The 12,640-nt window shown below is 34.1% G+C and overlaps 1 protein-coding gene across 1 annotated transcript in view; it reads right to left on the bottom strand.

Moving 5' to 3' along the window:
• Positions 1 to 12,640, bottom strand: part of iars1 (isoleucyl-tRNA synthetase 1) — a 95,101-nt gene that overhangs the window by 52,536 nt on the left and 29,925 nt on the right. Inside the window, exons 13-16 of the mRNA XM_067388770.1 lie at positions 10,260 to 10,358; positions 6,080 to 6,206; positions 2,792 to 2,865; positions 2,513 to 2,707 (exon numbers count right to left, since the gene is read on the bottom strand). Coding sequence (XP_067244871.1) covers positions 2,513 to 2,707; positions 2,792 to 2,865; positions 6,080 to 6,206; positions 10,260 to 10,358 — 495 coding nt within the window. The remainder of the gene's footprint in view (positions 1 to 2,512; positions 2,708 to 2,791; positions 2,866 to 6,079; positions 6,207 to 10,259; positions 10,359 to 12,640) is intronic.

Below are 12,640 nucleotides of genomic sequence, written 5' to 3'. Positions count from 1 at the left end.
GAGTATCTCATGACTTACATGATAATAATAACAAACCGTGTGTAAATGCACTGCCGCATCAGTTCAATCTTAAACTGTGCTGTTATCAAACACATTTTGTGTGTGTAAAACTACTAAAACTACTGAAAACACCTGTTAGCTGAAATAAAGTTGAAAAAATACATACATTTACAAAAGCACATAATGAAATGACTAAAAATTTAAATAACATTAACATGAAAATAGTATCCAAAATTTAAAAAAAAAAACGAATAAAACTAAAATAAAAACTAAAATAACACTATCATACAGATTGGATTTTTTTTTATCAGCCATCCTGCTTTTTAAAGATATCGGCCATCAAAAAAATATGAAAGCTTGTTTTGAATAAAAAAATTAAAAAAGGTAAATGTGACTTTTAATCTCACAATTCTGACCTTTTTTCTCAGAATTGAGTGATATAAACTTGCAATTGCGCGTTATAAAGGCAGAATTACAAGATATAAACACAATTATGAGATAAAAGTCAGAATTGTGAGATAAAAAGTCGCAATTATCTTTTAAATTGTTTTATTCTGTGGCAAAAACAAGCTTCCATAAATAAACTACTATCTGTCATCTAATAGTTTCTTTTTTTGCTTTGGGTGACATGTGACCCAGCATGTTCTACTCAAGTGATTGTCATGTTGGTGGTGTTTATGTTCATGTTTTCATGTTTTTTGGTGCATCTGTTCATGTCATGTGATTCCCTGTTCCTCTCATGTGATCTGAACATGTGTTCCATTTCATAAAATCGGAATTTTCTCTATAATGCAGAATGTCACGGAATTTGTCAAATTTTTGATGAATAAATAAAAAGTAGGTTAGCATACTTAAATCAAATTGAAATATAGACTAGTGTCTGTGAATATTAAACCACAAAAAGACTATTTAAATATGAATCCTGCATGTTTCTGTGTGAATGAATGGTTTTCTTTACCACACACAGAAGCACGCTTGACACGCGCAGTGTTTTTCAGCATCTGAAACTTTACTATATGAGGTCATGAATGCATGAACTTCATGAACATTACAGTTTCATTTGAGAAAAATCATTGTCATATCATAAACACACAAAAACTTAAAGGTCTTCATTGCAACCCATCAAAATAAAAGTTCAGATTAACTTGAAGAAATAGTGACAGAAATATAATACTGTTGTACAGTAGAATTTAGCTACATCTCAATGTAATAATAATGCTATTAATAACAATAATATTAATAATGAATTATTATTAAAGCTTTATTTTAAGGAATAATCACAATTTTTCCTCCATGTTTTAATTTTAACGGTAAAGTATGGAAGTCCGTTTTCGCCACTAAAACAAACATGTTTGTCATGTTACTTGTTGCTGTCTTGTATTTGTCTGAGATAAAAAGTTTTTTTTTTTTGTGGCAGAAATGGGCTTCCATAGTAAAGCTCTGTTGTTTAATGTCATATGATTAAAATATAAATTAAATGAATGTTTTATGTCTTTATTTGATTGCCAGAAAAATTAAAATACACAACACAGAATTTCTGGAAGAAGAATTTTTTTTTTTTTTTTTCAACAATAAATAAATAAATAAATGTTTTTATGAATTCAATTAATTAGACATGCTTTTTTTATTGTTACATTTTAATTCAACCATTAAAATGGAATCCAGAAAACTTCACACAAAAAAGGGCCAAGCAATAATAAAAAAATAAAACCAACTCGAGATCAAGTTGTTAAATTTCAAGAAAAAAGTCAAGTTAAAATGTTGAGAATAAAGTCATTAAATTACAAGAAAAAAGTCATTAAATTCTGAGAACAAATTCGTTAAATTATGAGAAAAATGTCGTTAAATTTCAAGAAAAAAGTCGAGATAAAATGTTAAGAATAAACTCATTAAATTATGTGAAAAACAAGTTTTTTCTCAACATTTTATTTCGATTTTTTTCACGAAATTTCTCGAAATTTAACAACTTTAATCTCGAGATTGTTTTAATTTTTTTTACTATTGCTTGGCCCTAATCCTCTTCCGTACAAAACAGAATTTAAAAACAAAAACAAAAATTTCATAGGGCCCAAATTTTTTTTTAATAAATTGCAGTTAAATTGTACAAATTTCATGATTTCAATTAATTAGACATGCTTTTAGATTACTAAAATTTAATTTAACCATTAAAATGGAGTCCAAAAAATAAAAAAATAAATAAAAACAGAATCCAGAAAAATTAAAAACAGAAAAAAATGAATTTGGGAGTGTGCTCCTTTGTTCACGTGTGATGTTCTCATTGGTTCTTGTTTCATTAGTTCTGTCTGTTCATTGGTTGCTTCTGTCATGTGATCCCCATATTCTTGTATTTAAGCCCTTGTGTTTGTCATGTTACTTGTTGCTGTCGGTGAGTCTTGTGTTTTAAATCAAGTCTTTGTTTATTTTGCGTTCATTCAATAAGCAGCACATGAGTTCGTCAATCTAGCCTCTCATCTCACACTATTCATCTGAACAGTCACGAAGGGTTTCTCACCATCCTCTGGTCTGGTCGATGCCCTCAGCGATGAAATCGGCCGGGAAGGCGTCCTCAAACTCCCGCCTGTTCTCAAACGGGTAGTGCACCTGTGCGTAGGGCATACTGCCACTCTCGAACCAGCAGTCAAAGACCTCCGAGACCCTCTTGAGCTGGCCCTTCCCACAGCGAGACGGGATGGTCAGACTGTCAATGCTGCCGAACACACACAACAACACAGGTAAAGCTCAGCAGAGACACAGCAGCGCACAAGTTCGAGGGTCACGCTGAGGGTCTCACCTCTCCCTGTGAAGATCAGATACTTTAATTCCTGTCAGTTCCTCCAGCTCAGCCATGGATCCCACACACACCACCTGAACACAAGAGCAAATGAAGAACCACCTCACCTGTATCTTAATCATTACACACTTACGACCGGTAGTGTGCATATATTATTATTATTATATACAATTTTGTATGCATTTGTTTTTCTGCTTTCTGAGTCTTTATTCATAATGAAGCTGTGTATAATGAGGTGAAACAATTAACAGTTTAAAGCCATTATTGTGTTAAATGAGAAAAGCATCAACAAAAATGTCTTTTTTTTTTTTTTTTTGATTCAACAAAATTTATTACACAAACTTTTAGGCTTCAATGGCCATGAGGGTGAGTAATTTTTATTTTTATTTTTTGGAACTATACCTTTAATGTTATGAAATAATTTATGAAATTACATAATTTTTATTAAATAAAAAAACAAAACTTTTTTTGATTTATATGAAATGATATTCTAAATAAGAAACTCAAACTGCAGTCATTCATTCATTGGATTCGTTCAAACAGCTGATTCATTCAGGAATGAAGTAAATGACTCTCTTTATGAATGGACCATTGAATCACTGATTCACCCAGTGCAGGAGAAACTACAGACAGAACAGTGCAGAAATACATAGTAATTATAAAGTAGAAATTAAATATAACAATAATATAAGAAAACAAAAATGTAAATGCAACATAATACAGTAGTAGAAATATAGAGATAAAAATATTTAATTTTTTTTATGAATGTACAGATATGTTATTTTCAAATGTGCAGTTTATGATGTAATTTACAGATGTATAATTTCAGATGTTCAAAATAATATTGTAATATTTTATGTAATTTTTTGTAGGCAAAATTTAGACAATACTGTGTCTAAAATATAACAATATTAACTTCTTATTGATTTAACTGTTGTATAAAAGCGATATCTCGTTTGCACTTGTGCTATTCGGGACAAAAACAGCACTCGTGTGATATTGATTAAAGGATTAGTTCACTTTCAAATTAAAATTTCATGATAATTTACTCACCCCCATGTCATCCAAGATGTTCATGTCTTTCTTTCTTCAGTCGAAAAGAAATGAAGGTTTTTGATGAAAACATTCCAGGATTATTTTTTTTTTTTGAAAATGAGCGATGGTTTCTCTAGATAAGACTCTTATTTCTCGTCTGGGATCGCTGTAAACTGTAATTTTGACCTTTAACTGTTTGGAGGCCAGTGAAGTCCACTATAAGGAGAATAATCCTGGAATGTTTTCCTCAAAAACCTTCATTTCTTTTCGACCGAAGAAAGAAAGACATGAACATCTTGGATGACATGGAGGTGAGTAAATTATCAGGACATTTTAATTTGAAAGTGAACTAATCCTTTAACTATATCTTGATATTTATGATACAAAAACTCACACAGGGGCATTTTTGCCCTCATATCTTGAACTTTAGGGTCATTCTAACTGTATTCAATAGGCTCACGTAGTTGTTGCCCTGCTTAAACAACTGTTTGGGACATTAAACGCGTTAATTTTAACACTATTTTTTTTCCATAACTAATTAACGTGTTAAATCAACAGCCCTATTTTTCTTTTTTCTTTAAGACTAGTCAATACGTTTTTAAGTAAGTTACTTTAACAGGTAGACTGGACTAATTTGACCCCTTGACCAGTTGCTAGTTGGTCAGACTAACCCTTAAGACCGTGTTTATGCAAATGGCCTCAGGTTGTTGCTTGAGCATCTATAAGGCATTTAGGGCTTTACTTGGGTATTCTTGGCAGTTTCTTGGGTGCTCTGGGTGTTGAGAGGTTATTATCAGTGGTTTCTAGGTGGTTGGTTACTGGCCCTAGTCAGAAGACTCTATAAAAGACTCATATTTCAACCTACTGTAAAGAAAGTCAGTGGGATTTTTTCAGCATAAAACTCCAAATTTGTCTAATGTTATGTAACGCACACATTTGCACATTTTCCTGCAAACTTAACACCGGTCAAAAACCAGGACAACCTTGATTTTCACCAGGTGGGCAGTGAAGTTTACCATAAAGTGTGTTACTGAAAGTGAGCGGCGAGGTTGGACCGCTGTCCCCGTTTTCCGCTGGTCTCAGGTAATGCGGCCCAGATACGGCCGCCTCGGCAGAGAGCAAGAGAGCTGCGCTTTCTGGCCCCGCTCCGCTCCGCTCGGGGAGTCAGCGGCACTCCAGAGACTCGCTCTGGGAAACAACTCATTATGCTATTTTCAGGAAGCAGGTCGCTGTCCTTCTTTTCGAATAGCTCGTTTCAGCAGGCGAAGACGCCAACAACCTAATTCTGACTTTCCACAAGTTGAGCTTTTAAGAAAAACACGCTAATAAGAGCACTTAAAGACCATTACCAATGTTTAAGACGGTCATCCTTCTAAGAACATTCAAATGAAGGAGGCAAATAATTGATGCTAATCAGCAGCGTACGCTCTCAAACTTCACAGAGCTTTTATCAAATACAGCTAATGGGAATCATTAGATCATGCTCTTGATATCAAATTAAGTGACACCGTGACGGTTTCTTACAAATTTATTTGCCAATGTTTCTTAAAGACAGTGTCAGATGTCAGATTCACAATCCTTGTGCTTAACTTCCATGATCATTCAAATGTTCACATAAATGAAACTGTTTTAATAAAAATATCTGTAGGTCAATACTGCCGTTTATTACTATGCATTATTTCAATCAATTGGTCAATAAATCCTTCTTCCTTGTGTCAGTGCTATTTTAGTTTTTATTTTGGTTTTGTAAGTTTTATTAATATTTTGAATTAGCTTTTATTTTTATGCTTATTGTTCATGTTATTTTTAGTTAAATTTTTAGTCATTTCGTTATGTGTTTTTTTAAATAAAATAAATTGCTATTTAGGTTTATTTTTATTTCAGTTTTAGTTAGTTTTCATTTATTTCAGGTTAATGATTTTACTGCTTCAACTTAAACTTAATTCAGTTTATTCATAATGCAAAATTTCTCATTTTTACATTTTTCAACTAATATTTATACTATATTTTATTTCAGCTTTATTTCAATTAACAGAAATGTTTTTAATAGTTTGTGTTAATTAACGATAATAACCCTGCCTTGTGTTAATTGAAAGCAGTGTGAAAAAAATGCCTCAACTAGTTTTAATTAGAGTTTTACTGTAATTTTTGTCTTGCATGAAACATTTTGAATTTACAGAGGCCATTTTCAAGCAAACACATAATCAAGATATGACATATCACTCAAAGTCTGCTCATGAATCTATCACTGACCTCTTCATAGTCATCGCTGACCCACAGAGGGATGGGCGTCCCCCAGTAGCGGTTTCGAGAGATCGCCCAGTCTCGTGCGTCCCTCAGCCAGTTGCCAAAACGCTTCTCCCTGACAAACTCAGGCACCCTGGGAACAAAGACAGAGAGAAACATCACACTTAACTTCACATAGGCCGATGCAGAGCGTTAAGTGCACAAATAGCAAACTGAGTTCTCTTTATAAGGCTGATTCACACTGCACCGACAGACAAAAAAAACAACTGCAACAGACGCTGGGTTTTTGTTGAATCAGTGTGTTACCCTGTCGTCTTCTGTTGGTGTTGGTCGGTGCTTGTTTTTGCTGACTTTTAGGTCGCAGAATGTTTGAGAAATGACACTGTAATCTGGTGATATGCTAGAAGACAGTCTAAGGGTTCATGCTTAAACTAGAGTTGCACCGATACAAAGCTCATGTACTTCTACTTGTACTCGTACTCGTAAAAAATACCCCGAGACCAAAGATCTCCAAGTTCTCCAATCCCAGTTCTCTCAGACAGCGCGCGATCAGTTCTCATTGCACCTCAATGGTCAAATGCACAAATAGTTCTCAACATTTTGAGTATTTCACATAATTACAGTCGCTTATGGCTTAAGTGGACGTAAACAGGTGGGTTAAAACAGCATATTACATCCATGGATTCGGTCTTAAAATGACAGTAGCCTAATTAAATATTTGTCTGTCTGTAATGTTAATAAAACAACAAAAGATGTTAAATGAAATTTTATATATATCTCATGAAATAAAATTTATTGCCTCTTCCTGTATTCCACCATGGGAAATCTGGTCACCCTAGGTTGTTTTCATTGGTTCACAGTGTTATAATATAAACATTTGTTTTATAATATGTGTTTAGCACTTTTTGAAAGGCAGGTTAAAAAGACGATGTTTGTTTTTGTTTTTGTTTTTTTATTATGACTTTGGTAATTATTCCATTTGAAGGTTATTGGGCACTGTGAAATTTGTGCTTTAAGTTTGTGACAAGCACATAAAAATTATTACTTTTTTCATTGGAGTAATAATAAAGCTGTCCTACATTCAGTACTGTGTTGTGCTTGGAAAACTGCCACATCACAAAAAAATAAAGAAAGAAATTAATATATGTATAGGCATCGGTATCGGCAAGAACTAGAAGAAAAAAAAAAAAATCGGTACTCGAACTCAGTCCCTAAAAAATAGTATCGGTGCATCCCTACTTAAAACTACAGCCTGGTATGTTCAATGTTCAGACTCATATTTACATTAGTTATGGATTTAATACAAGTAGTTCTGATCTACAGACAGAATAGACATAGATGTGCACCATCTGTACAGCTATGAAACTGTTGTAAAGGTAACAATGTCTGAATGTATCATAAAACAACAACAGCGGTCCTAAAATCGAACCCTGAGGGACTCCACAAGAAATGGCAATTTTGCTTTGAGCATTGATTACCTACAGCAACAAAAATGTCTATATTTGTTGCCAAGTAGGGTTTAGATCGGGGGTATTCAATTAAAGTTTCAAGAGGTCTGGTCTCTAAATAACTAAAATATACATTTCATCGATGGAGCCTAATTATATATAAAATGTAAGACCAGATGTTTTATCAAGTTATTATTATTTTTACATTTGGATGCATATATAAGGCAGTGACAGAAAAGATACTTCATGGTTTTCCTCTTTTTTCTTCCAGGGTTTTCCTCCATTTTTATATTTTGCTTAATAATAAGTATCTACTAAAAACAAACAATAATAAACTAATAATTTCAAAGTTTTAGTTGTCTTTCCTTGCCATCTACAAATAATTTTCCCAATTTATTATTATGAAATGCTCGTAACATGCTGATGTAGATGTCACAAACCTGGTGTGAACGGTCAGAGTCATATATGACAAATGAAAAAGAACTATATTTGCAGCATTTATGAATTGTTTTAATGAAAGTATCAATCTATTTTGCTGCTCACAATGTTTCTGCTGTTGTTAAAATAACTGCTTCATCTGCAGCTCTTAAATGTGCTGCTTTAGTGTCTTTAGCGGGAGAGACAAACAACAAGCATGGAATAAAAAGGACTTAACTGAAGCGAGTTTGGCTCTAGATAAAAATATTATAGGATACAGCACTGAAAGGTCATTACCATAAAAAACCCTAAGCACTTGTGGTGTGAACTGCTCTGTTGTTTTGATGCACTGCTCACTTTGAACTGTAGAAATGGTAAAATTGAAATTATGGCTCACGGTCCAGTGGGAACCAAGCCTGATGCCTGATTTAAATCAATTTAAAACCATCCTTGAAAAGCCTTGCAGGTCTGTTTTATATTTCACTTCATTAAAGGCTATATTGATATTGGACCAAAATAAAAGCTTTTGGGCCATACTCAGTAAACATAAGCAAACCTAATTTCTGTGTAAATGGTTAATGCTTGCTGATTTCATGGCACACAAGTAGGACAGACTTTTTAAATTATCATCATCCTATTTCTTCTTGAAAAAGAAAACTAACACCTTGAAATAATCCATCCGTTAGTAAAGGAAAGTTAAATGTCCTCCTGGGCATCATCCTGCTGCCCTTCTTCAAGACACAGCACAGAGAGAAAGCTTTCATCAGGACACTACTGACTTCATCAATTCTCATCGGGAAGAGGCATTTCTATTTAAGTTCCATCTCAACACAATATATCAATTTAATGATTTTTCTCTTCTCCTATGCTCTCTCATCTATGAACTAAATGTAGAATTTAAGGGCACTGTGATGGGCTGGATGTGCAGGATATCATCCACAGCTCGTTAAAAAGCCAACAGAAGAAACCTGTGTTAGATTGTTAACATGCTGCAACCGAGGTCAAATCAGGATAGCTGTGCTAACGAACTTCAGTCTGTAGGTCTTCTTGGGACTGAGGCAAAATAAAATATCTTGAAATAATGGGTTAATTTATTCTTCTGTTACCCTCATGTTGTTTCAGCTCCAATAAAGATGTGCTTTATCACAATCTTAAACATTACAACATTAAACATAAGACAACATTAAACCGAATAGTACAATTACAGAGAGAGAGAGAGAGAGAGAGAGAGACCCTGACATACATCATGCATCACAAAGCTCAGATCTGGACACAGAATTGTTCAACCATCTAAATCATACAGAATTATGTGATTTTATTATGCACTAAACCACATAAACCCAAAGCACCTTGCTGAACTCTTCTGCCATTATCTGGAACACAAACATGGCCTTTTCTGCATTTCATCTGCTGTCCAGTGCAGTACAGTGACTCAGGAGTGGTGTGACAGTCACATTACAGCAGGTCGGCCCTACTACACACATATGCTGCCAAACACCTCTGCTGTGGCCAAAACCACAGCGTCTCGGTAGAGCACTGAGCAGCTGCCAGTGTACACTTAAACATCCACATTCAGCCTGTCTCGTCTAGTTATTGTTTCACGGAGGAGGCTGTAGATTATGCGCATACATTAAAGATGACAATTTTACAAAAACACTTTCAAATATAGTTGCAATTGGTAATTACCAGGGTCCAGGAAATGGTAGAAAAGAAGACAATGACCACAGCAGAAAACAGCCGTCGTGCATTTGGTGGATTTCCATTATCTTCATCAAACAATTGCTGAGTTACTGTGCTTACTATGGGCGGAATTGGGCGAAAATTGGTGCGTATCCTCAAAATATCCTCTTTTGAAAGCATACCAAGTTTGGTATAAATTGAACTTTGCATTACGGAGATAGAGGATAATTAGACAACACAAACCCTTAGGTCCTTTCTGCCAAAAGACCCGACAGACAACAACTCTTTGAAAAGCTTTTCGCCATGATAGATAGTAGATGGCAAAATTTAGTGAGGATGAGTTTGAAAAAGTAGCTTTTTTTAAGAACATCAGAACAACAACAAAAAAGGCTTTTTTTTTAACGATTTAACGATAAGTCTTTCAAAACTAACTCAAATGACTCAAACTGCATCCAAGAAACAGACAAGCACTTGCTATGCAGTTCTCACAAAGCACCATCATATCACACATGATCAAGAGACTGAATATCCTATTAAAATGTATGAGAAAACACCAACCAAACTTCGATGAGAAAGTTTGTCCAGTCATGCATCATACATGCAGGTCATAAACTGGTTTAGAGATGCCAGATTCACTGTACCAGTAGCATTTGCTGTTGTTGTCCAGAAGTTTGTCCACCATGTGCTCCACCCTCACAAACCAGCTGGGCACTGCTTTATAGATCAGCGGTGTGTCCGACCTGCGAATGAAAGGTTATTTTCAATATTTAAAGATGCATTTTTATCATTTTAAAATACTCTCTTCTATGACAATTTCATATGGCAGGACTAACAAGCAATGGCAGACAGGAAGGTATGGTAAAATTGTTTGGGAAACCTAAAGAGCAGTGCTCTTCAAGTAAAAATGTCATTTTTCTCCATACAGATACTGTGTTTTAGTGATAATGAAGAAACTTCTATGTGATTAATCATTTAAAAAGTTTAATTATTACAAATATCTTTTCATTATAAATATAGGATGATAAATTTTGGAATATCTTCCAAAATACAAAATAATTGATATTGTATTTAAATTAAATTATTAATCACTATGTAAATTAAACCATTGTTGCGATTCAATTAGTCAATGCTTCATCAAGCTTTTTTATGAAGGACTAAAGAACACAGTCTTTCAGTTCATAACTAAAAGTGCATTGGTTTCTGTTTTGGGAGCTGTGCAGTAATGACTATAATTAGCACAGTACTGAATTTGGACTAACCATGTCCAGTGTTGGGTAAGTTACTCTAAAAAAGTTATTAATTACTAGCTACTAATTACAGCTTCAGCAGTGTGATTAGATTTCTGTAATAATTACTCTCTAAGTGTTGGATTACTTATTACAAATTAGTTTATAAATCCCATTTCAGCCTCGACCAGATGAACAATACAAGGATAGACACGAAACTGCTCTTTTAATTCTTTCAAATAAATAATATAAAACTGCATAAATTATTCTTGATCTTACCAAAGTGTGTAAAGTGAGAAGGTTTCATTAAAAAAAACCATACATTTTAACATACAATTTTGATGTTAAATCCATTATTGTCTTATGTAGAATATGTAGTCTACACCATATTTAATGCATCATAAGTAACATTCATTAAATTACAGAAAAATTAAGAGTAATCTCTTACTTTACTTTTTGAAGGGAAAAGAAAATAAATTACAGTAATTAGATTACTTAGTAATTAATTCCACCCAACAAATGCCAAATGGTTCAGAAAGCAACAAAACCAATTCCAGAAAACCAATCAGATTGATACATCCCTCCTACTTTCTAATTATACCTAACAATTGTTTTGAAAATCGATTAACTTTACAGTCGCTAGAATGATTAATTGACTATTCAGTCCATTAATGCAATGATCAATCAACAGTTTTAATCAACTATTTCCCTTTTTCCTCGAGTTACAGGTTGTATTACATTAACCAGCTAACTAACGAAGACCAGATGAACGTATCTTTTGTTGGCTGACATTTACTGAACGATGAGCTAAAAGTGAAACAGGCCTCCATTCTCTGCTGGTTTCTATATCACGCTATGTTTTCTTTCTGCCAGCAGTCTCTGATAGTAAATGAGGGACATGTTTGACCTCTGCTCAGCATTAGCATTCCGAAAGTCTCCTGATTGACCGTCAATATCTGCTGTGCATTTACACGGACAAACCCCTTCAATATCTATAATGTGACAGGATGGGCAGAGCTCATAAGAGTCAATAGGAGAGTGATTTATTGATGGCGTAAGTGTTGCATGAGTTTCCCTTTCCTCAGAGGGGTTAATGAGACTGGAAGCCTCTGTAGCGCCGCTGTGACCTCAGCCGGCAGACTCACGGTCATGTGAAGTGCTGAAGCAGCAGGGTCAGTATTGAGCACCATATGCTAATGCTCCAGCCCTGTGACGCCCCTCTCTATAGGCCACGCTATCGATTTAACTCTGCCCCGTCCTGAAGAGGTCACTAAAATGTTGGTGCCATTGACTTTTAGGGGCTAATTTGTAAGATTGGGCGATAAAGAAAAAAGCTCAATTTTTTTAACCTTTGACAATAGTCAGGTTCTCTGGATTTATGCCAAGTGATTTTTTGGTCAGCAGAACCAAACAGCTGATGGTGAACAAGTAGATTAAAACAGGAAATGACAGGAAAAACATTTTTCACTAGGGCTGGGTACTGACACAGATTTCACAATTCGATTCTATTTTGATTCAATATTGTTTCATTTACAATTTTCTCAAGGGGAAAAAATGAAATGATGTAAACTATACAAGGATATCCGTCAATCGGTATGTTACTATAATATTAAAAATTCAAATGAACTGATTTGTATACAAATATTTAAATTACGCATTAGGGAGTTTTTATAATAATGTTATAATAGTAACTTTTTAATGAAATAATTATGTTTCTACTCCAATTAGTTTTTTGAAAAAAAAAAAAAAAAAAATAGACGGATTTATTTAAACATACATTAAAAATTGAAGAACAC

Source organism: Chanodichthys erythropterus, chromosome 6, assembly GCF_024489055.1.
Source record: "Chanodichthys erythropterus isolate Z2021 chromosome 6, ASM2448905v1, whole genome shotgun sequence".
In the NCBI taxonomy this organism is placed as follows: domain Eukaryota; kingdom Metazoa; phylum Chordata; class Actinopteri; order Cypriniformes; family Xenocyprididae; genus Chanodichthys; species Chanodichthys erythropterus.
The sequence above is the reverse complement of the archived record's forward strand: the minus strand, read 5'-3'. Positions and strand labels throughout refer to the sequence as shown.